General features: G+C 41.1%; 2 protein-coding genes across 3 annotated transcripts in view; one reads left to right on the top strand and one right to left on the bottom strand.

Annotated features, from left to right (window-relative positions):
• Window positions 1-11,187, top strand: part of LOC144537310 (collectin-12-like) — a 33,681-nt gene extending 22,494 nt beyond the window's left edge. For both annotated transcript variants that reach the window (XM_078280945.1, XM_078280946.1), the window contains 8 exons: window positions 1,999-2,121; window positions 6,767-6,853; window positions 6,941-7,984; window positions 8,168-8,665; window positions 9,189-9,325; window positions 9,470-9,579; window positions 10,631-10,776; window positions 10,884-11,187. In XM_078280945.1, coding sequence (XP_078137071.1) covers window positions 1,999-2,121; window positions 6,767-6,853; window positions 6,941-7,984; window positions 8,168-8,665; window positions 9,189-9,325; window positions 9,470-9,579; window positions 10,631-10,776; window positions 10,884-10,903 — 2,165 coding nt within the window. In that variant the 3' untranslated portion in view covers window positions 10,904-11,187. The remainder of the gene's footprint in view (window positions 1-1,998; window positions 2,122-6,766; window positions 6,854-6,940; window positions 7,985-8,167; window positions 8,666-9,188; window positions 9,326-9,469; window positions 9,580-10,630; window positions 10,777-10,883) is intronic.
• An 845-nt stretch (window positions 11,188-12,032) lies between these two features.
• Window positions 12,033-22,145, bottom strand: hacd1 (3-hydroxyacyl-CoA dehydratase 1). The gene is made up of 7 exons (XM_078280616.1): window positions 22,027-22,145; window positions 18,255-18,372; window positions 18,076-18,094; window positions 17,865-17,953; window positions 17,315-17,436; window positions 14,752-14,930; window positions 12,033-13,313 (listed from the first exon to the last, which is right to left on the bottom strand). The coding sequence occupies exons 1-7, from the start codon at window positions 22,143-22,145 to the stop codon at window positions 13,231-13,233; spliced, it is 729 nt and encodes a 242-aa protein (XP_078136742.1). The 3' UTR covers window positions 12,033-13,230.
• Between the last annotated feature and the right edge of the window lie 552 nt (window positions 22,146-22,697).

Below are 22,697 nucleotides of genomic sequence, written 5' to 3'. Positions count from 1 at the left end.
AAGGAATGTAACAATTCTCCTGGACAGAAGAGGGGGTGGACAATGTCCCAAATGACAGTCAAAAAAACAATACAAACAACACAGTCCTAAAACCGTATGCTGATATACATAGTCAATATAGTGTGCAGTAACTGCTAAATAATTTTGATTACTCACTGACGTCCAGTGATCACCGGTTAATGAGACAGAGTTTGCAGCACTCTGCAGCAGTTCCAGTTGGGCTGCTTTCTCCGTGTCGTACAGGCTGTGTATGCGTGAAACTACTGTCCCCCTTGACAACTTTTTAAAAGTAAATCTTATTGGCATCCATTTCGGCGTCTCGCGCTCGCCATCAACTCAAAACGTAACGTTAGCCTACTACTCTTTGGCCGGCTCGAAAGCCCAAACAAGTGTGTGCGGCATGCCTGTTGTTTTGTTTCCGGTCTACCTAGATCCGGTGTGGTGGTGTAGTTTTTCTAACGTTACTAGTTGTTGCAACAGCATGTGAAAAAAAACTACAAAGTTTGCTTGACCAAAAAGAACGTTAATCTCGCGATAAAAAAATTGACGCTGTTAAAATGGGTTTGCGTTAACGCCGTTAATAACACGTTTAACTGACAGCACTAATTAAAACCCTTTTCTAAGTTTGAAGCTGCTGTAATCAATATTTTTTATATTTACTATGAAATGACCATATATTGGCCAATTGTATTTTTTTTTCAACATAAATAACAAAACCATCTTAATACTGATTCCTTAGAACTCTGGTGGAAAAATAATATGTAATGGTGATTATTTTTTCATTTCTGTAATTTCTTCATTTGTACCTGCATTAAGCTTGCACAGCAGCAGCTTTAGGCAGATGAAGTAAAGTAGGTCTCTGTTTTGGTGGTGGTGTCATTTGAGTTGGAATCAAAACCATGGAAGGATTAAATTTAAAACCCTTTTTAACTCAGTTAAAACTTGCCCACGCTTTTTACCGTAAATCTCGTGTTCTCTCCGGTTGGCCGGACGCTGAGGAGGCCTCCCTTCCAGCTGGACTTGGTGTTTAACTGAGGTCTAACACTCGGTGATCATTAACAATCCCTTAACACCCATAAGAACGAATCAAGTTGTTAACTTTGGCATCTAAACTCCCATCGAGACCCCTGACGAGCCAATCAATGCTGCATTTTTAATTTATTGAAGTATTACCTCATGTATAAAACTAGATGTGTGGTGAAATGTTTGGCGCTAAATGGTCCTGGCTCTTTACTGGTTGATGAATAATGCCCTTGTAATTGACTGGCTTTCACATGGTGATAGTCATGTATTGCACTCTTTGTGCTGCCATGTTGAATAAGAGCTATTCCTTCATATTGTGATTGTAAAGTGAGTTTCATTCCAGGTGCATGAAAACCAACCCCCTCCCCCCCAACCTTTCCACACACTTCCTGAATTGAAAATAAAACGCAGCTGTGTTCCCGTCAGCGCTGTGGATCTCGCCACTCATCTGTCAGGAAAGACATCCTCGGAAAGAAATATTTCACAAGTGTCCCCACCAGCTAAAGTTTGACTCCAAAGTCAACTGAAGCTGCAAGAAGAGAACTGGAAAAGTGCAGATTCACACAGAGGCAGCATTTAATGTTAAACAAAAGTACAACACGCGTGGTTTACTTTCAGTGCTTCTCGTGTAAAACTCATGAAGTCTGAAGTCTTTGTGCATACAAAACAGACATCAACTGAAAAAGAGGAAGTTTGCTGAGTGAAGGCTGAGTGAAGGAAAATAAGCATGTTGCTGAGTGTAAACAAATCAGTGGGGGGGACTGTTTTTGTGTCCCCTGCCCCTTCACCACCCGGGCCCTAAGGGAACTGCTAGACTCTTAAATGTAGACTCCAGGGCTGTTTGTCCAGATGTGGGACTCCTGGACACGGAGAGTCCCGAGCTAACACCAAACTCTACCCAGCATGTCCTTTTTTTAGACCCCTCTGCTCCAGAAAAAAAATGTATTGGATCATGCGGTCTTTCTTTTTACACAGGGATCCAGGAGGGCACCCAGTGCACTAAGTGTAAGAATGAATGGGCGCTGAAGACCTCCATAGCTCTGCTCTATGTGCTGTGTACTCTCCTCACCATCGCTGTTGCTGTGCTTGGATATAAAGGTAAGACGGCCAGTGAACTACACTCTACACTCTCTTCCATCACTGTGAACTGATGGGTACAATTATAGGATGACAAACATTTTTAAACATCACTTTGGTGATGCAATTCGATTTCTAAAATGTTGAAATGATTTGCTTACAGTGTGCTGAGAGAGCGGGCGTCCAAACATATCTTTTGGTTTCTTTTCATGCTGCCAAGAAATAAGAGCTTTTCTGTTTGATGACACTGAGTGTGTGTGTGTGTGTGTGTAGGTGTGAGAGAGGTCATCATTACCAGAGTGGCCTTCTGTGTGCCCTAGCATGACATGAATCTTCTTTGGCAACGTTTTCTTTTCATTATTGAAAGGCAATAGATCAGTAATGGAAAATATGAGGAGAGGACCACCACACCTATAAGAAAAAAGCTGCAGTCTTTTTCTCTGAAATCACTTATACATACAGATACTGGGTCAATTCACCCAAAAAATTATTTCCGAAACAATCTTACTTAAAGAAACAGTTCCACACTTTGGGAGACACCACTCTCATGTGGTTTGTCTGTACGTTAAATATGAAGCTACAGCCAGCAGCTGGTTATCTTAGCTTAGCACAAATACTGGAAGCAGAGGGAATCAGTTAGCCTGGCTCTGTCTAAGGGTAACAAGATTACCAGCACCTCTAAAGTTGAAAATGTTTTTAATCTCCAGTGGTTGCCTGGCAACATCATAGTGACGACAAGGCTCCAGAAAGTTACTACCCCTGACCCCTGAGAAAATTGTTCAGCACTTGTTATTAATACTTCAAAATGTTAATTAGTGAACTTTAGAGGTGGTGGTATGCAGATTCTGTTACCTTTGGCTAGCTGTTTCTTCCTGTTTCTCCCTGTATCTAGTCTTTATGCTAAGCTAAGCTAACTGGCTACTGGCTGTGGCTTTATACAGTATTTAGCTTACAGACATGAAAGTGGTATCAATCTTCTCATCTAACGCTTGGTAAGAAAGCGAATAAGTGTTTTTCCTCAAATGTTGAACTATTCTTTGAATGGGAGTGGTATGTAGCCGTGCATATACCATAGTTTGGGTATTATTTGTCCAGGTTTTGAGATAACTATCTATCGGTTTCAGTTGCTGGCTCAATACAATGGAGTTAAATTTTCATTCATTGAATTCATCAACAGCATCTTTCCACAGACCTCATTCTATCCTCACTATTTTTATATGGACTATTTATTCAGTAGAAAAAAACAGTTCACAACGTCCCGTAACTGGGACACTGATTTTCATTTAACTCCATTGTATTGAGGTGAAGACAGAAAATGCATATTTTGTTGTTATTTCAGTGCACAGACCCTTTAAGTTTCAACACCGACCCCTCTCTCTGTGCTTTCTGTCTCCACTCCACAACCTTCTCTCAGTTTATTTTATGAACACCTCCAAAGCTCACTCCTCCGGGAAGGGCCTTCAGGCTTTGTGGAGCTGAACGTCCTGTTTGGCTTTTTCACATTTTTTCCAGGTCGGGTAAACGGTCTTTCGAAGAATTGAACTATGCATGTTCCTGCTATAATTGTGCTAAACGCTCCAATATGCGACTACGTATGTCCCCTCCTTATGTTACGGTTAAGGTTTGTGAAAGTTAACATGTTCAGGGGTTATCTGTGCGTCTTGAGTGCAAAAAACAATGATGTCCCCTTACTCGCTGAGCTCAGTTATCCCTACTTGTTCCATAGTGCATTTTTTCATGCAGGCCTAATTGATCCCAGATGAGCAGTGAGTGAACTCAGAGCAACTCCAGCAGAACCCACTAAAATTGGGTTTTTACTGGCACTGAAGCAGTGCTCCGTCAAGGGAACCACAGCTCAGGCTAAACACACTCCTAGCTCCAGATGGTTATGTAGTGAGACCCAGAGTGCTCTATGCACTTAACATGTGTACTTCTCTCTGTCCTCCATCATGGACCCACAGAAACGTCCTCTATGTGACTCTTTTGTTTTGATGCAATTTAACCTTAGAGGTTTGGCCTGGATTCAGTGTCCTCTCTCTCCTACAGCCTGTTGTCTTGATTGACACGACCAAAAGCATGATGAGGTCATTCTTTGGACTCTGGAGGATTTAAATCCCGCTAGTTTTCCCTAAAGACAGTAAGAAAAGAGACTGGAGGAGGACATAACCTGTGCATTTTACTTAACTTCCTATGTGAATGTCCTTTTATTCTCTTGGTCTGGTATGACCAGTAGCTTATAGCGGCTAATGTTAGCAAACTTTAGTTGCTGTGTAAGTTTCTGACTTTGTGACTCTTCTCTACTTGTGCTACTGTTACATTATGCTTTAGCATTTAACAGTCAAACTGTTGAATGTTTTTTATCACAAAAGTAAAAAACAAGACGTAAACACACCGTACCTCACTGGGAGATATATTTGTTTTTTTCCTGCTTGTGGTCCCATTACACTCACACTCTTTCAGGACACCTGAAGAAGCCCTGACTTCTTCTGGCCAGCTGCTGTTCTACTAGCTTCTGTGACTGTGACTGTGCAATCTCTCACTGAACATTTCTTTCAGCAGTCTTTCTGAACACATTAAATGAGTCCCTCGGGTGTACTATCCATATTCTTAGACAAATGTACTGCAGCACTGGCTATTAGAAGGATTTAAAGTTAAATAACAGTTAATTATTTAACATTTTGCTTAAGAATTAGTAAAATACCCGCAGAGGAGTTTGCAGATACTATCCAGTCCTGAGTACTGCCTGCAGGTTACCTTTCAGGCTGCAGGTACAACCACCACCAGTAGTATTAATGAAAGCCACAGGTTTATGTGTAGATGCATTTCCACTTCATTCGATGTCAAGCATTTACTCCTCTGTCCTAACAGTTGTACTTTCAGTTGTACATGGAGTTTTGAGATTGCCCTGTGGCTAAAATATAAAATAACCAAAGCATGGAGTTTACATTTCAGTCGCTTCATAAGTATTTTTACTATTTCTGACTTCATATGTATAAGGAAGCTGGATTTTACAAGACAACCTGGGCGGTTTTAAGAACCACTCACACAAGCGCTGGAAAGAGTTCAAACTGGGTACAAACCAGCTCATTTTTATAACACATAGACCTATAGGGTTTCTGCCAAAATAATGCTTTTCCTCTGCAGCCCTGTTGCAATTTCAACTTCTTCGCATGTGTGTTTTATGGTTAATTTTGCCACAGCATGATGCAATGAATCTTCCAGAAGGCCAGTTCACAAACAGAACATGTGGAAAAGGCCCAGAAATGTCTGTGTTTGGGAGTCCGCTTGTGTTAGTTTCAGTTTCCAGGCTAGTGCACGTGTGAGTGTCAGTGAAAGAAGCAATGTGTCCTAGATGTAGCCTATGGTTTGGTCTGTGAATGTGAAGTCAAAGTGTCTTTGTACTCTGCAACTGTACGTTCTGTGTCTGGAAATGTGTCCCATTTCATTTGATGTGTGAAACATTTCTTGTCAAACAGTAAAAGATCTTTTCTATTTGCAGTCTGCAAACTAAATAATCATTTTCTATTACTTTTGAAGTATTGAAACCTAAAGGAATTGTTGTGATATAACGTGTTAATTAAGGAGCTTTAGAAGTGCTGGTAGGCTGACTTTGTTACCTTTGGACAGAGACAGGCTAGCTCTTTCTCCTTGTTTCCAGTTTTGCTAACTTAAGCTAGCCAGAGGCTGGTGGTAGCTTCATACTTAACAGATAGACATGAGAGAGGTAACAATCTTCTCATCTAACTCAGCAAAAAAGCAAATAAGCATATTCCCCAAAATGTCTTGTTTTTTTATAAGTTCTATATAGATGGGATATAAACTAGTGGAAATTAAGGCCAATATTTGTGCTAATTGGGCCATAAATAAAAGGCTCTACCTGCTTCTTCATTTGGAGGGATGGATGGATTTGAAGAAGCTCATCTTGTCTTTCTGGTGATTTGAAAGCCTTGTGACTGGACTGTTGTCTTAACTGTTGGGACCAAACAGCTGGGGTGCAGCTTCCCATCAGAGGAGCCCATGCAGTTCCTAGTTAGAGGATGTGTCCCCCTGGCGAAGCTGGTGGTAGAAGTGGGCTGATTCCCTGGAATCCCAGACACATTCCAGAGGAAATGAACGATGGTGTCGCCTGTGGGGGCGTGAAGAGCCTCCCTGCCACAGCGTCTGTCTACTCTGGGCTGTCTTTGATCCGCCTGTTTACTGAAGACCCCCCCCGGTCACTTCCTGTCCCCTAGGGCCCTCGCCAGTGTCTCCCCATGTACCTCCAACCTCTGTGTCTGTCATTGACCACCCACTCCATCATTGCTGAATCAATGTTTCTTCCTCCCTCCTCCTGTCTCTTTCGCAGTGCCTACCTTTCTCTTTGTCTCTCACCCAAAATTTAATTCCAGTCCAACTCCAAATTCTGCTTTTTCTGTGTCTCGCTTCCTTCTGTCACACTCTAAATCCGTCCTATCCCAAGAGATTACATTAATCGAGTCCAGCATTATTACATGCCTACAAGACATGTAGACACATCTCTTATAGTATCTGTCAGTGGTTTCCTTTCTGATCCCTTTTATATATGATGTCTGTGGTTGCAGGCAATTCTGGTCTGTTAATAAAGGACAGAGCCTGTGATGAGACTATGACATTAACCTTTGTCCTACCTGTCCTGTTTTTCTTCCAGTGGTGCAAAGAGTTGACAGTGTGTCTGAAGGTATTGCAAACTATGGAGGAAAGATAATGGCTGTTGAGACTGATTTGAAAAAGCTCGGTAAGTATCTGGGTTTAAATTGAAGTAAAAGCTACAGTGAGGGCCTGAAATATTTTTGTGATTTATTGTACAAATCTCCATCATCAGATGATCAAGCAGGGGAGAAGTCGGAGAATACCACCACAGAGATCCAGACATTTAAGAACAACATCTGGACTCTCCAGAGGCAGCTTTCAGCAGTGGAGGAACGCATCCACAGCGATCAAGTTAAGCTGAGTCAGCTGCAGAACATTGGCTCAGACATTCAGAAAAGCCAGGGCTCCATTCAGGGACTGCTGGATAGCAACACAGCCACCTTGCACTCTGTGAATGGCACCCTGCAGTCTTATGGCGGCACCATTGGGGGTCTGCAGGACGACACAGCCCGGCTGCAGAGAGAACTCCAGCAGCAGGTGAAATTTCAGGACCAGGCGCTGCTCAGCATCAGCAGCCTGAACTTCACACAGGCCCAGCAGAGAGGCCTCATCGCCGTTCTGCAGCGCTCAGTGGATGACACCAGCCAGGCCATCCAGAAAATGCGCAATGACTTTCAGAGCCTCGAGCAGAAGGCCCGGCAGGCGCACTCTGATACCGAGTGGCTTCGTAATAAGGTGGAAAACCTGCAGGTCATGGCCAGTAACACCTCGACTCTTGCAAAAGTCAACAACGACAGCCTGGAGGAGGTGGGATCACAGCTGGCTTTCATGGCCAACCAGCTCCAGAACACCAGCAGCCTGGCTGATGCTCACGACCAGACCCTGAGGGAGATTATGGACCAGCAGAGGGACTTCGGTAACCTCACGTCCACCAAGTTTGACCGGCTGGAGGTGCGGCTGGATGAGTCGGAGCAGAGCATGGACCGCGTGACCGGCAACATCAGCTTCACCACGCAGCTCCTGGGCGCCATCAACCTCAACCTGAACGACTTGCGCACGTGTTCCGAGACCGTCGGCCGTCACTCGGACTTCTTGCTGAACCTCAACAGCAGCGTGACAGACGTGAGGACAGATGCAGCCGGTCTGAGGTCCCAGCAGGAAGAGCTGGCAGCACGGGTGGACAAGGAGGTCACCAGCCTCTCTATTGTCATGGAGGAGATGAAGCTGGTGGACAACAAGCACTCCCAACTAATAACCAATTTCACTATTTTACAGGGTGAGGGATGCAGTGTTGTACTAATTAAATGTTTGTTTTAAAGTTAAAGACTTTAGTTAGATGAGAAGATCAATACTATAATATAAGCTTTGGTGTCAATCTTCTCATCTAACACTTTTTGTCAATGTGGCGCTATTCTTTTTAAAATACTTCCACTAGCTTACAGTTTGTCCCATTTTTCAGGTCCCCCTGGTCCCAGAGGACCAAGGGGGGACAAGGGACCTCAGGGACCATCTGGTCAGCCTGGCCAGAAGGGAGAGAAAGGGGAAAATGGTGGTCCAGGGATACGAGGACCCAGAGGAGAGCAGGGTTTCCCCGGACCATCAGGTCTGCCAGGGTTAAAAGGCCTGCCAGGCGTATCTGGCAGCCCCGGATCCAAGGGCTCCCGAGGGTCAGGAGGAAGGGCCGGACCTCCTGGAGCTAAGGGAGAGCCAGGTACTGCCGGTCTGCCTGGAAGAGACGGACAGCCTGGTCCTCAGGGGGCACAGGGCCCACCAGGTATCAGAGGCGCAATGGGACCAGCTGGTGAGCAAGGGCCAAGGGGACTGCTGGGACCAGTGGGGCCCCCGGGGCCACCAGGACCACCGGGACAACCAGGGATTCCAATCCGGGCTCCGTTAATTCCTTTGGGCCCTGTGTCTCTGCAGGATGAGGCAGTAGCTCCTACACTCTGGGCCCCAGGTACGACTTTGAGTCTTATCACCAGTTTTAACGTTTCTGTTGCAGTTTTACATTTCAACACTTTGCTAGAATCAATTTACGAGATCCGGAAGTATTGAACTTAATCAGCAAGCATCAATGTACATTACTCAACTAGAATATTCCCACGATGGCATTTGTTTTTATCATTCCAGAAAAATAATACAATATTACTCTATTACTATAAAAAATAGTTTTACGTTTTGTGAAATAGCGTATTCACTTTCTTGCTGAGAGAATGATAGAGTAGATGATAGTTAGATAATTGATACCACTAATGTCTGTCCGGTAAATGTTAGGCTAGAGCCAGCAGCTGGTTAGCTTAGCTTAGCATAAAGTCTGAAAACCGGGGGGAAAAGCTAGCCTGGCTCTATCCAAAGGTAACAAAATCCACACAAATATGACAGTAGTATCATTTTCTTGGCAAGAAAGCAAATAATTTCCCAAAATGTCAATTCTTTTATAATGAATACTATTTAGTATAGTTTTTGACACTGTTTTACAGGATGCCCTTTTGAGTGGGTGAACTACAGAGACAAGTGCTACTTTTTCTCTAAGGACCTTCACAGTTTCGATGACGCAAAGGCAACCTGCGAATCAACGTCTGCTTCATTGCTGATCATCAACGATATGGAGGAACAGGTGCCTATTCATGATTGTATCTTTAGCATGTAAAGAATGAAATCCACTAAAATCAATATGTACTGGAAGGGAAGGTCGCCCTTGCTCTGTAATGTGTGAGGTAACTTCTCAGTTGGGACTTTTTCTGTCCTCTTGTGATCTCAGAAATGGCTGAAGAAGCAGACTTTTGGAAAGGGCTACTTCTGGATGGGTCTTACCGACAGGGAGGAGGAAAACGTTTGGCGCTGGCTGGATGGGACTGAACCTGCTTTCGCGTCAGTATTAAATCAGAAAATACCTCCATCATAGGGAACATCTTATCCTGTATGGACGTAGGTGCTGTTTCTCTGATAGATATTCTGTTTCAGAGCTGTGCAAAACACTGCTTTCCAATCATAATAATTACAAGCGGTAGGTTTTCACTTACACTCAACAACACCAAATAAACATGCAAATTCTTGTGATATTTTCTGATTGCTTTGAAATGCAAAGCATGCAAAGCTCAACTCCTCTATCCCAGCTGCCCATTCAAACAAAACAAATACTTTCACATTCAGAGCAGCCAATCAGAGCGGTGCACTCTCTTGCAACAAGAGCAAAAATCCAACATTTAGGCTAACATTAAAGCTTACAAAGCTGCACATAAAGGATAAAGACACAATAATGAAATTCATCAAACCAACACTGAATAGATTCTGAACACAGCAATATGTCATAAAAGCCTAGTTAACCTCAAAGATCTCCACTCCAAACAGCCAAACAAATCAAAAGAAATCAGATCAGGTTCAGGTTACTGTATTGGTACCCATAGGTAAACTAGGTTTATAGTCCAAGAGGCAGGACATCCTTAAAACTTTGTAGACCACCACGTAACATGCAACACACAAAACATTAAAACATATAAAACAGACTGTAGAACATGGATAAAAAACAGTACATGACGACATTGACTTGTGCAGTTATATGCAGAAATTCTACAGCTAGTAAATGACCAAAGTGCTTGTGCGTTGTGTGCAAGTAATTCTACAGTTTGTTTAACAGAGTGATTGCCGCTGGGACAAAACAGTTTTTAAATCTTGTAGTTCTACAACCAGGGACCATTAGCCTCCGTCCAGAGGGGAGATACTGGAATTTCCTATTCAAAGTTGTAGGCTATCTTTTAAGATGGCCATACTTCATATCATATCATATTATATCATATCAGATGATCCAACTTCAATTCCTGCTGCAGTTTATTGTCTTTTCCAGCACTGTGGGCTTCCACCAGACTCTTAGAATAAATACTGTAAATCTAAAGTGTGATCGCCCCCTGTTGTTTGCCTGCAGGAAGTGGAAGCCTGGTCAGCCTGACGACTGGGGCCATGGACATGAAATGGGAGAAGACTGTGCGGGGCTCATCCATGAAGGGTTGTGGAATGATTTCTTCTGTGAAGATCTCATAAGCTACATCTGTGAGAAGGAAATGGAGACCTGTACGTCTGTTTTTGTCTTCTTTTTTTTTTTCCTTTCCAAATGTCACTGTGTCAAGGGGGGATTTCCTCAGAGGTGTCCTAATGTCATTCTGTGTATTTTTCTGCAGCAAGATTGCCTGGATCGTAGCGATGTCTTGAAAGGGAGCTTGCAGTGAGCAGCTAGACATGTGGCACTGGTCCACCGACACGGCACATGGAGAGTCCGTACGGAGAGAGCAAAGGGACAATTTTGAAACGAGCCCAGGGCTGCAACAGCGAATGTCTCTCCAATACTGAAGAGACACCTTTCTCCTCCAAAGTAAACCCAGTCCAACATCACCAGCAAGTGCAATACAGCAGGGCAATCACAGAAGGAGGACTTTTATTTTTTAAAGTACCAAATCACCAATCAATTGATATATATATATATATATATATATATATATATATATATATATATATATATATATTTATGGTTATTTGAAATACATTTTATAAATCTGTATTCCACATGCAACTGAATATCTGAATGTATATTTCATTATCCAAGTTTTGTAGGAAATTATAAATTCTATGAAGCCAAGTGGACTTACTGTTGTGCTTTTCGTAACATGTAATTGTCTTCAAATGAAAAGGTGCAAAATGATGCGCAAAAAAAACATGAAATGTCGCTGATATGCTATCTTTGGGGAACCTGTTATCTAACCTCATGAATGTCTATATAGCATTTTCATTTATACAAGTAGAAACCAAAGGAAGTATTTACACATAAATACAGAAAAATGTCACAATCAGCTTGAGTTTTAGTTCAAGACTGAACGTTTACAGTTTAATACTCTATACACTACATAGTGTATGATATAGTATTTTGTGATTATGAGATTTATTTTTCACTATTACAGACATACATATGTTTATGAATATGAATCTCTGGATGCTACCTACAAATATAAAATGTGCCATTTTCTGCACTCAGGTACTGTTTCCTGTTAAGAAAAACACTTAAACAACACTACAAAAAATGAAGGAAACACTCACAAATAAATATGTAAAAACTAAACGAGGTGTTTGTATTTGTTGGCTTATTTCTACATTTGTATGCAGGTCCAGATAAACAGATCTGGTAACAGATGGCTTATCTGTCTGCATAAGTGTGAAGGTCATCACAAAAGTCTCCGTTGTAGAATTTAGTTTATTGATTTTGCACAAAAAAAGTATTTTCACATTTCTATTGTTCTTTTCTTGAAAAATTACTTTTTCCAGTAATTTTTGTGACATTGACTTTTATTGTTTCTCTCCTCTCTAACCCAGATTATAAGCAAAAATGTTGCTTTTCTTAGATAACCATGGGCTATGCAACATTTCCTCTCAATCATTTCACATCCTGTTTTCCTGCTCAATCACAGTCAATCCTTCAGCTGCACAGAAGACTGAAATGATCTTACAATAGCACCTTTAGCAGGAGGGAATCTAACTACCTTTCTATTAACACGGACATGAGATTCTTTATGTTAAAAAACAAACAACAGCGACTGAAGACTGCGAGTGCTCACAAAAATCTAAATTGTTGTCTCATCTACAGCAGTCTAGAAAAAGCTGCTACTTTTTGAAGACTCAAATCTGTTTAAGATGCTCTCTTGTAAATTAACATTTTACATAGTAAACATCAAAGCAACATAGAAGAATGCAGGAGCCAAGCGGAGAAAATGTTAAGTTTGAGCTGCGCTCTAAGTGATACATTATGTGAATAAATTAAGAAATATGCTATTAACCGCTAATTTCACATTGCGTCATTTACAAACATACACAAAAGAAGCAGCATATTGTCTAAATGTAGATTTATTGTTGAGGTATGATAGAACTAGGAGTCATTTCTCTTTTTAAACCTTGTTTTGTACAGCCACGCTTCTTCTGTATAAAATAACTTCGGTGGAATACACTTAAAAAATAATAATGCCAATTGGGTTGGTTGGGGGGATGAAGTTTGGACAACTCAGGAGACACAATTTACAATCTTCCTCCCATGTTTCATTTCACATTTCCCTGGAAGCCTCTCGTTTATCCTTCACACAGGTGTTATGACTCTGCTGTGGCTCATGTTTTTCAGTGCAACAAGGTGGAGTAAGGGTGGTGAGCGAATAAAGGACTGTGTGCTGAGACATAACTTCAAGGCTTCTGTCTCAAGCTCCAGCAACGCTGGGACTGTAAACATGTTTCCAATATTACCATTCACATAGGAATTAATCCTGTAAAGACTTAGGATCAGTGATTATTGCTCAGTACTGGTGAACTCCTTTCTTCCTGATTGTTATTGCTCTTGTTGGACAGGTCGTCATCTGTGCGGCTCTTCCCGTCCCGTCAATGAAGAACGTTAACAGCCGATGGTGCTGATGAGGAGGTGGAGATGAAGTGGGGGGTGTGAGGGTGATGGTGGAGGCAGGCTGGCTCAAACGAAGGCATGAGGTGGTGGCTGGTCTAGTCGTCCTTCTCCACTATGACCTCCCCATGAAGCACCCTTCTCCTCTGCCGCAGCATGTGGAAGTAGAGCTGAGGAAACACTGTGGGAAAATAAACAGGATCAATGAACCCAGACTGAATTCCCAATGAAAAGCAGGACACCAAGAAGCATTTTCAAGACATGCAAAACTTAATGTTGTGAATAATGTTACATTCCATTGAAGAAAGTCGTTCTCATCAGTTTTATTTGTATCCTAAATTGCAACACTGTTTTCCTACCTGTGTGAACAAACCTTGGGACAATCCTTCCGCCCATCCTGACTCTTTTGTATCTTACTACACGTCATCTAAATGAATGTAGCGATTCGACTGTTAGAAAATATGTATATCCTTGTGTGTCTCATTGAACCTTTAGAACATTGGGAACTGAACCCTGCTTCATGTAGCTTTGTTCTCCGAGATCTAGATGATAGGATTCGAACCACAAAACAATCCTGATCGTATTGTTTCGTAACACTTAATATTAAATGTGTTATGTGCAATATTTATGTATATGTATGCGATTCAATACAACATCTGAAACTACAGCAACTTTCTCAACATTTGTTCGTTATCAGCTTCTTAAAAGAACCATTTACTGCATTGATGTTGTGCTGTATTGGATTATAGCCTACTGTTAAGTTATGATCTCCATCCCCTTGTATATAACAATTTCACTCTGCACAAAGATGCTATATGTAGCATTTTAACATCAGTTAATAACATACATTTGCAGATGTGGAATTGTGTTTTGCTGCTTTATACTGTAGCATGAAAAACAAAGATGGCTCCAGGTCTCTCAAACATTTAAAGGAATAGTTTGACGTTTTGGTAAATACACTCATTTGTTTTCTTGAGAAGAAGATTATAGATAGAATACCACTCTAATGTATGTAGGCTAAATGTAAAGCTAGAGCCAGAAGATGGTTAGCCTAGCAGTGACTTCCTGGAGTCTTGTCGTCACCCTGAGGTTGCCAAGCAACAAAATGAGACTCCAGAAAATCACTGCAACTCTTTGTTTTTGCTCTAAACAAACAATATATAACATGTTAATTAGTGAGCTTTGAGATGCTGGTAGACGTATTTTGTTACCTTTGGACAGAGCCAGGCTAGCTGTTTTCCCATTTCCAGTCTTTATGCTGAGCTAAGCTAACCGTCTCCTGGCTCCATCGTCATATTTAACGTGTAGATATGAGAGTGATATCGATCCTTTCAACCAACCTCTTAGCAAGAAAAACAACACCGGTCGCAGAGTCTTTCATTGCCACAGAACAACATTGGGGTTAAAAGGATATGTGGGATACTACACACTTGGCTCCAAAATGTTGCCATGCTTTTTAGACCCTGCTGTCACAATACCACAAAAGAAGCCATCTCTAAAGTCTCATGTAGTGGAAGATGCACAGATGAATCATCAATAGAGGGGTCATCTATCCTGGGTCATCTTCCTCTACATGTTTTAACGTAACGTGCCGTGTGGGGAGTAAAAACCCTCCTTACGTGGGATGTAGGACAACATGGCGATGATTAGGCAGTAGTAGTAGTCGAAGGACACGTTATACTTGTTGGGGAGCCTCATGGAGTACATTCCAGATCTGCGTACGAACGGCAGAGCAGCATAAATGGTCAGCAGTTCTCCGGCGACTCCGAGGGGATACAAGACGATGAAGAGGTTGTATCTGGGAAGGAAAAGATGTCTGCGGTCACACACCTGCAACTAACACTCACTGCAGTTTAAGTTTGCGAATGTTAAAACACTCACATGGTTAGAGGTCTACACACACAATCTACACTCAAACTGTAACAGTGCAAACTTTAGAGGATGAGTTTAACAATCAAGGCATGCTCCTTAAAATCTTCTTTTAAATTGTAAGTAGGCTACACTCACGCACAGTTAGCATAAGCAACCATGCATAGGGTTTTTTTCTGGTTTTCTCTTTGGTCTAATTTCATGTTTTAAACCTGCTTTAGACCGGTAATCAAACACAATCAATTCAGTTCCCTTCATAGTTTATTAAACTGTGCTGTTTTCCTGGAGTTGGTGCATAACACTGGTGTGTGTGTTGTTAAAAAAACTTTTGACAACTTTTAACATTTGAGACTTAAAAGTTGGCAGCCAAACAGCAACTGACAAGTCAAGAAGCTACAAAAATCACATCGACGTCCATGTTTGCTTCTATTTAATTTTACTTGGGTTTGAATTCCCAACATTGATCAGGTATTCAATGCTGAGCCAGCCTTCAATCATGGATTTTGAGGATTCACCACCACAAAAATGGAAAAAGGAAAGCCATTCCATCAATGGGGAGCCAAGAGAAAGAAGTTGAGGTAAAGTAGAATGACATCTAATGTCTATAGAGTGCCTCTATACTACGTATTTTAAAAAAGCCACTACTGACGATGGGCGCTGACTAAAACCTGGAAAGGGGGCTGGGTATGCCTTGTGAAAAGGGATGTGATTTGGCAGATGTTGTAGTGGGCAAAGCTGCAGGATCAGGTTGTGGCTGCAGTTTGGGCCTTTGACAACTGTCAGTGCACTACATGGCTGATTACTACAGTGACAATGGATACATTTTTGATTAAACTTTGACACTTAAATGCATGCACAGACAGTTGAAGAAAGTTGGCTTTACTTTATAACTTGGTAAACAAATCTAGGAATGCGACATAAAAATATGTTTCCGAATGTGTAATAAAATCACTAAAGTTCAGAATAGAGCTGCTCTTCATGAACTCATTCACAATCTTCTTGGCTTTCTGTTACAACTGCCTGTCACACACAATTGTGACGTGCCTGCCTCTCTTCGTGACACTGTGTCAAAGAGAGGCAGGCACGTCACAATTATCTCTGTAGTATGATATATGGCATGACTCAGGGCTATAGAAATCCTGTATTTAGTTGAGACCACAGCAAAGGCTCGGGGGAGCGTCTCGGGGGATGTGAGAGAAAAGTTGGACGAACATTCCATGACCAAAACAGATGGTCTTAAAAACATGAGCAGCTGAACATGAGCCCCTCTCGAGGGGGGGGTCTCCTTCATGCTTAAAGAAAGCAGTTAAGGGTGGGGGGCAGGGAGAAGAGTGGCATTCAATATATGAGAATAAAAACCCAAAACAAAAGAGTAACTGGCACAAAACTGACAATCCTACGACGCACTGAAGTAGCAGAAAAATTCACATTCTTCTGGTGAACCTCTGTCTGCAAAGACAGAACAGTGTCTCACTTAGTGAATGAGTTGATGGGAAATGTAAACGTCACTATTCTGAAGTGAGATAGTCTCTCTCTTGGCTGTGAGAAGCCAAGCCTGTGTTGGACAGCTATCAATGTGTACAGCTGATGTTCCTCCTGACGACTCCAGTTTCAGCTGAGCTACTGTAGCAGAGAGACTGCCACGTCACAAGTGCTCTTCATACAGTAGTAGGCAGGCATTATGTCACTCTAGAGCTGAGAAATATGTTGATCGTCATCACATTTCACTGATAATCATGACAGTGGTTTCATGTTTTATGTCTTTTTGTGCTGATATGATTATCTAGGCTTTGACATTAAAACAACAATTGTTGGATTGGTGTCCTTGTCAGAATTTTTTTTTTTGAGTAAGTTACAAGAAAGATCTACGCCATTATCAATCAGAAATCAACAATTAAATAATTAATAAAACATCTAAATAAGCGCTAAAATTATTAAATGTAACTTCTTTTCTCCAACATCAGTCATGTTAGCCTTTGGTTCATCCACCATTGACAAGAGAATGGCTAATGAGGTGCTAATCAATAAACACACACATGCTTCTCCCCTCTGTGTGAGTTAGGCAATACTTAAAACACACACACACACACACACACACACACACACACACACACACACACACACACACACACACACACACACACACACACACACACACACACAACTTCCTCATGTAAAGCCGGTCTAGGCCCGGGGAGGGCTGCATGCCAGAGGTGAAATCGCCAGATCAGTGCCGACATGCTCAGATAACAATGTCCGACACAGTAATGACAGTTCAAGCTCATCCTGGCCACGGGGTAATGGCATCTCCACCTGGCCCATTTGATGAAGTACGGCAGGTGGTGGAGCAGGTTGAATGTGTAGTAGGAATATCTGGTAATCTCTGTGATCGTCCACACAACCAGGAATAGGATTACGCTTTCTTCATTCTGGATCTTCATTTAAATCGTGAAAAAAAATGGCAAATATACAGAGGAAGGAGAAAGTAACTTGTTTAGATGAGTCAAACCAGACAAGTGCAAATGTGGGACAGCAATGATTGTAAATACAAAACAAACACAACTATAATAAAGCACATGGGTTCTTGCCGTTTTCATGCAACAGATGCTTAAAATAGACACAGAAAAAATTGTCTAGTAAACCCTATGAGACCTTTTATTATGGAATGATATTAACATGTATGCTGTGTGTAAAGGTAATACTATTGAAGTGAAGTTTGTGATTAAAATAGTATTTCTTGTGTATTTTTTCACAGACAGCAAAGAACATAACCAAAAATTATGCAATTCTTCATTCTATTTTGCTCGTACAACTAAATAAAACCACAGTAGCAGAAGAGTCTGTGCTGTGCTGTGATTGTCACCTGTCTGATGCTGTTGGTGATGAACCAAACCATGAAAATCCGTGAACACACTTGCACCCCGGTTACAATCACAGAAGTCCTCACAATCCCTGCAGCAGAGCAGGAGAAAGAAAACAACAACCATTACAGCTGCAGAGATGTTGGCACAATAATATACATTTGTTTACATTTTAACATAAATTATAAGTCATAAACAAAAATCATCACATACCAATGGCACAATGTCCGACCTGTAAGACAAGAAACATAAAAATATATTAATTACCCTCATCTAAAGTACCTATTTAAAATCATTGTCATTTCTCACTGTAACAAACTATTTTATCAGGTCATGCTACGACTGTGCAGCCATGCGAATGACAGCAAACGCTATTCCACTCAAATTCTTACCTCAACTAATGCAAAGGTCTGGAAAAACTTGAGTGTCCTTGCTATACTTCTGTATAAACCCTTTCGTGTGCCTTTCTGGATGTAGAAGCGCATCATTGCCATGGCCAAAACCAGCCACCTGCAGAAACAAAACGAAACATTACATAATGGCACCACTTAGTGCGAGATGAATGGTGAAAGAGTTTCTTGTGTCCCTGGTAGAAACTGAAAACCGTGTTATTAAGCTCTGCATATAGTGCACAGCGTACATTTTGACATGGCAAATGCTCATTTTTTTCAAACTCAAACCTTAAACCTACTGCATCTTCTCACAGCTCTGTTAAGTGCACTTTTCTGCATCTGACAACCGCTGAGGACATTTTATCTGGCTCCTCCTGCACTTCTTGTAGTGTAAATCAACAATGAAAAGACAGAAAATGTGCACGTTATGCACAGTTAGAGCAGCAGCAAACTTGTTACTGCCCTACAGTGACAATAGATATTTAGTGGTAACTATTGACTTGATAAAAGAAGCCGTAATGGCATGATTACACTGGTAAAATCATGGCTGAAGTTTGAGACGACAAAAGTCTTTCGTGTTTCAATTTTAGTACTTTCACCAAAAGAAAAGATGTGGCATTACACATAATCTACTACAGTAGGAGCATAACAAAGAGCCCATGGAATTATACATCAAAAGTTAACCTAACTACCCATTAGTTCTTGCAAAATTTGTGGCTTTTGTAAAACATATTAGCATATTAACACATTTCCAAAACGTAACCCACATCTCAGCAGTTTCAAGTTTAAAAGAGTTGTACTTAAATTATTTTCACTTTCTTTACAATTCTCCTTTATGACAAACATGTCAACAGTAACCAACCCTTCGTATGAGACAATGCAAAAATGATATTCCTTCACTTAGACTTGAAAATGTCTGAGTAAAGGCAGCTAAACAGTTGGGGCGGCTCCTGAACTCATGTGGATGTATGTAAGTGAAATACTACCAAAAATGTAATCCAGGTGTAACATTCAAAAATCCTTTGAACAAAATTGTCGCGTCGTCTCCCTCTCTGAACCAACTTAGCAACATACAAAACACAATCAAAGTGAAGCTAAACAGGAGGAGACTCTTTATAACTAACTACACAACGATTATCTCACATAACTGTTGACAGGATCAATTAACAAGCTAAAGAGTTAATGGCTGGAATGGATACAGGGCTGCAACTCATTGATAGATCTGCTGATTATTTTCTCAATTAATCGTTTTGACTTTTAAATATCACAAAAAAAGTAATACGAAAAAATGCTTTTATTATACTGTCTTAGAGCGACATTTTCAAGTTCCTATTTTGCTTAACACAATGACCTATCAGCTCTGATTGGATACTACAATTTGGGCTGCTCTGACAAATTGTGTTCTGTATCATGTTATTTGTTTGACTACGTGAAAACCAGTTCAGTTGATGTCAGTGTGATCATTACATGTGAGGTCAAACTAAAAATGTCATCTTTAGCTGGCATATTGAAATCATCTCTTCAGAATCAGACAGACATTGTTTTTGCATATATTCAAACAAAACTGTATATATATATATATAAGAATAACAATCATTTTAAAAATAAATCTCACAATATGATACTGCATACTGTAGAAGTTAATGAAGACATGTTTGTATGACTATAAAAGTATTGATCTCTGCATGTTGTGTTGATGTACCTTACCTTAACATTAGCCTAATGCCTTAATTGCAGTGTTATAATGTAACTAAGAATATTTACTGTAGTAATGCATTATTTATTAATAATGTAATAAATAGTAGTATAACAGACACTGGGCCATTTTCCAATGCATTGAGTAGGCCTACATTAACTTGTAATAATTTACTATACTTACCTAGCATTTTCCTGACACTATTGATCATAATATTATGATAAATAGGCTTCGTGATCTGGTTGGGATGTCTGGATCAGTTTTTAAAATGGTTTTCATCCTACCTTTCTGGTAGAAGTTTTAGTGTTTATGTGAATAAGATAATGTCTGAAACTGCAGAGTTGGCATGTGGGGTACCTCAGGGTTCTGTCTTGGGACCTGTTCTGTTCCTTTTGTACATATTTCCTCTAGGACAGATAATTAGTCAATTTAGTGACATATCTTACCATCTGTGTGCGGATGATATGATGTCTTCTTTAATTAACTGCTTGACTAGTATCAAACAGTGGTCATGTGACAACTTTCTGCTTCTGAACTCAAAAAAAAAAATAGCATAGATAAAGCAGCATATTGGTGACCTAGGCTCATCTGTCCAACCAAGCCTCAGGAGCTTAGGTGTTGTTTTTGATTCAGCCATGTCCTTGGAGCACCACTCTAAACAATTAGGCCTAGTTATAAACAGTTTCTTCCAACTGAGGAATATTTCCAAATTAAGAACACTAGTGTCAAAGGGTGAGTTGGAGATGATCATTCATGCTTTCATTTCCTCTCGCTTAGATTACTGTAACAGTCTTTTTACCTGTTTGAGTAAGAAGGAGCTTTACCGTCTCCAGGCTGTTCAGAACTCTGCTGCAAGGCTTTTAACTCACATTAACAAAAGAGCACACTTCACACCTGTTTTAGCGGCACTTCACTGGTTACCAGTCCAGCATAGAATTCAATTTAAAATCCTGGTCCTTACTTTTAGAGCCCTGCACGGTGAAGTTCCTCCCTACATCTCTGACTTGATACAGCTTCATACTCCCACCCGTAGTCTGAGGTCATTAGGTCAGAGGCTATTAGTGGTTCCCCGCACTCATTTTAAAACTAGAGGGGATCGATCATTCCAAGCAGCTCCTAGGCTGTGGAATGACTTGCCTCCCTCTCTACGTTGTGTGAATTCTGTTGAATCTTTTAAAAAGCAATTGAAGAATCTGCTATTCAAGCAGGCCTTTGGTTAGTCAATGGTTTTCATGGTTGTTTGTTTTGTTTTCTTTTTGTATTTAAATGTTCTTGTATTTTAATGTTTTATTTACATTTTTTATCTGTGAAAGGTGCTATACAAATACACTTTACTTACTTACAATACTTTTACACAAGTAACGTTTTAAATGCAGGACTTTTAGTTGTAACAGAGTATCTCTAGACTGTGGTATTGTCACAATTACTGAAGTAAAAGTACTTTTCCCACCACTGCAAACAGGCACGTCGTCTAATCATTATTGATCCGGTGAGTGCCACTGATCTGACAGCTCTGTTATAGCCTAGTCATAGCTGAAGTGACATGAGCAAATAAGTATCGATTCCAATCCGTTTGTCCTGTCAGTTTATCATATAAACACGATACGAAATGCTCCGTTTGAAATTCACAAATGTTATGTTGTTATAAAAAAAATCTGCCCATTGAGCATTTCAGTGTCCCAGACCTGGGCTCCAGTGTCAACGCACTCCGGCTATACTTATCACTGCAACTGTCTGCCGCACTGTGGGCCTTGACGTTGACACCATCCAGTCAGCCCTATTTGGACACGGCTGCAGCGCTAGCCTGTCACTTTAACCAAACGCCATTCATTCATTTTCTGACACTCACACAGATACCCCTTATATTTCTATATATTTTAAAATATCAAATTGTTTACTCAAGTGTTCCCCAACTCGTGTGAACTGCTAAACTGAGCGAGCTGAACAGGCACTTTCGGCTTGCCACAGAGACACACAGTCCTATAAACAGCAACACGCGCTTACAGTTTTTTAGGGAGCGGCTAACTTATAGACTTTTCTTATTAATAGCCGGGCGGGGCGGATAAACGCACGTACCCGGCGGTCATGGCGATGTTGTAGAAAGTGAGCCATGCGGTAGCGAGGGCGCTTTTCGTTTTCTTCTTATTGTTGTTTTCCTTCTCCTCAACCGTGCCGTCCTCCTCGCTGTACGCCATGGTACCGGGGGCAGGGTGGGGAAGTCAGGAAGGGAGCTGACAGCTGGGGCTGGTAGGGAGGGGAGCAGCATGGTCATCCATCCTGCTCCCCTATCTCGCGGGACTAGTGCAACAAGTGCGTGGCCAGCCGGTGGGCCAGGAGCTGTTAGTATAGTGATAAAAAAAGGCCCTGCATTGACATGTCATTTAAGTAAAAGTACGGTATGTAGGCCTTAGAAGTATTATCAGGAACTACTCAAAGTATTAAAAGTAGGCCTAAGTATCACTCCTTAATTGATCTATTAGTCCTAAGTGTGAACATAAAGTCATAGTTAGCCTAATGGTGAGCAACAGGAATTCATCATAGCTATGCTGTATTACTTTCATAGCCTATATGATTTGTGCCCTTATTAAGAAGTGTTACTGAACAGTTTTAAAAACTGTGTTTTAATTGTGTTGGCTTGAGGACGATAATTGGGTGATAGCTGGAGCGTGGAATACAACAATGCGCATGCCCACAGCTAATTAACTGTTACCCCGCTGCAATTTGATTGGCTTGAAGTGCTGTGGACG

Source organism: Sander vitreus, chromosome 22 (genome assembly GCF_031162955.1).
Source record: "Sander vitreus isolate 19-12246 chromosome 22, sanVit1, whole genome shotgun sequence".
In the NCBI taxonomy this organism is placed as follows: Eukaryota; Metazoa; Chordata; class Actinopteri; order Perciformes; family Percidae; genus Sander; species Sander vitreus.
The sequence above is the reverse complement of the archived record's forward strand: the minus strand, read 5'-3'. Positions and strand labels throughout refer to the sequence as shown.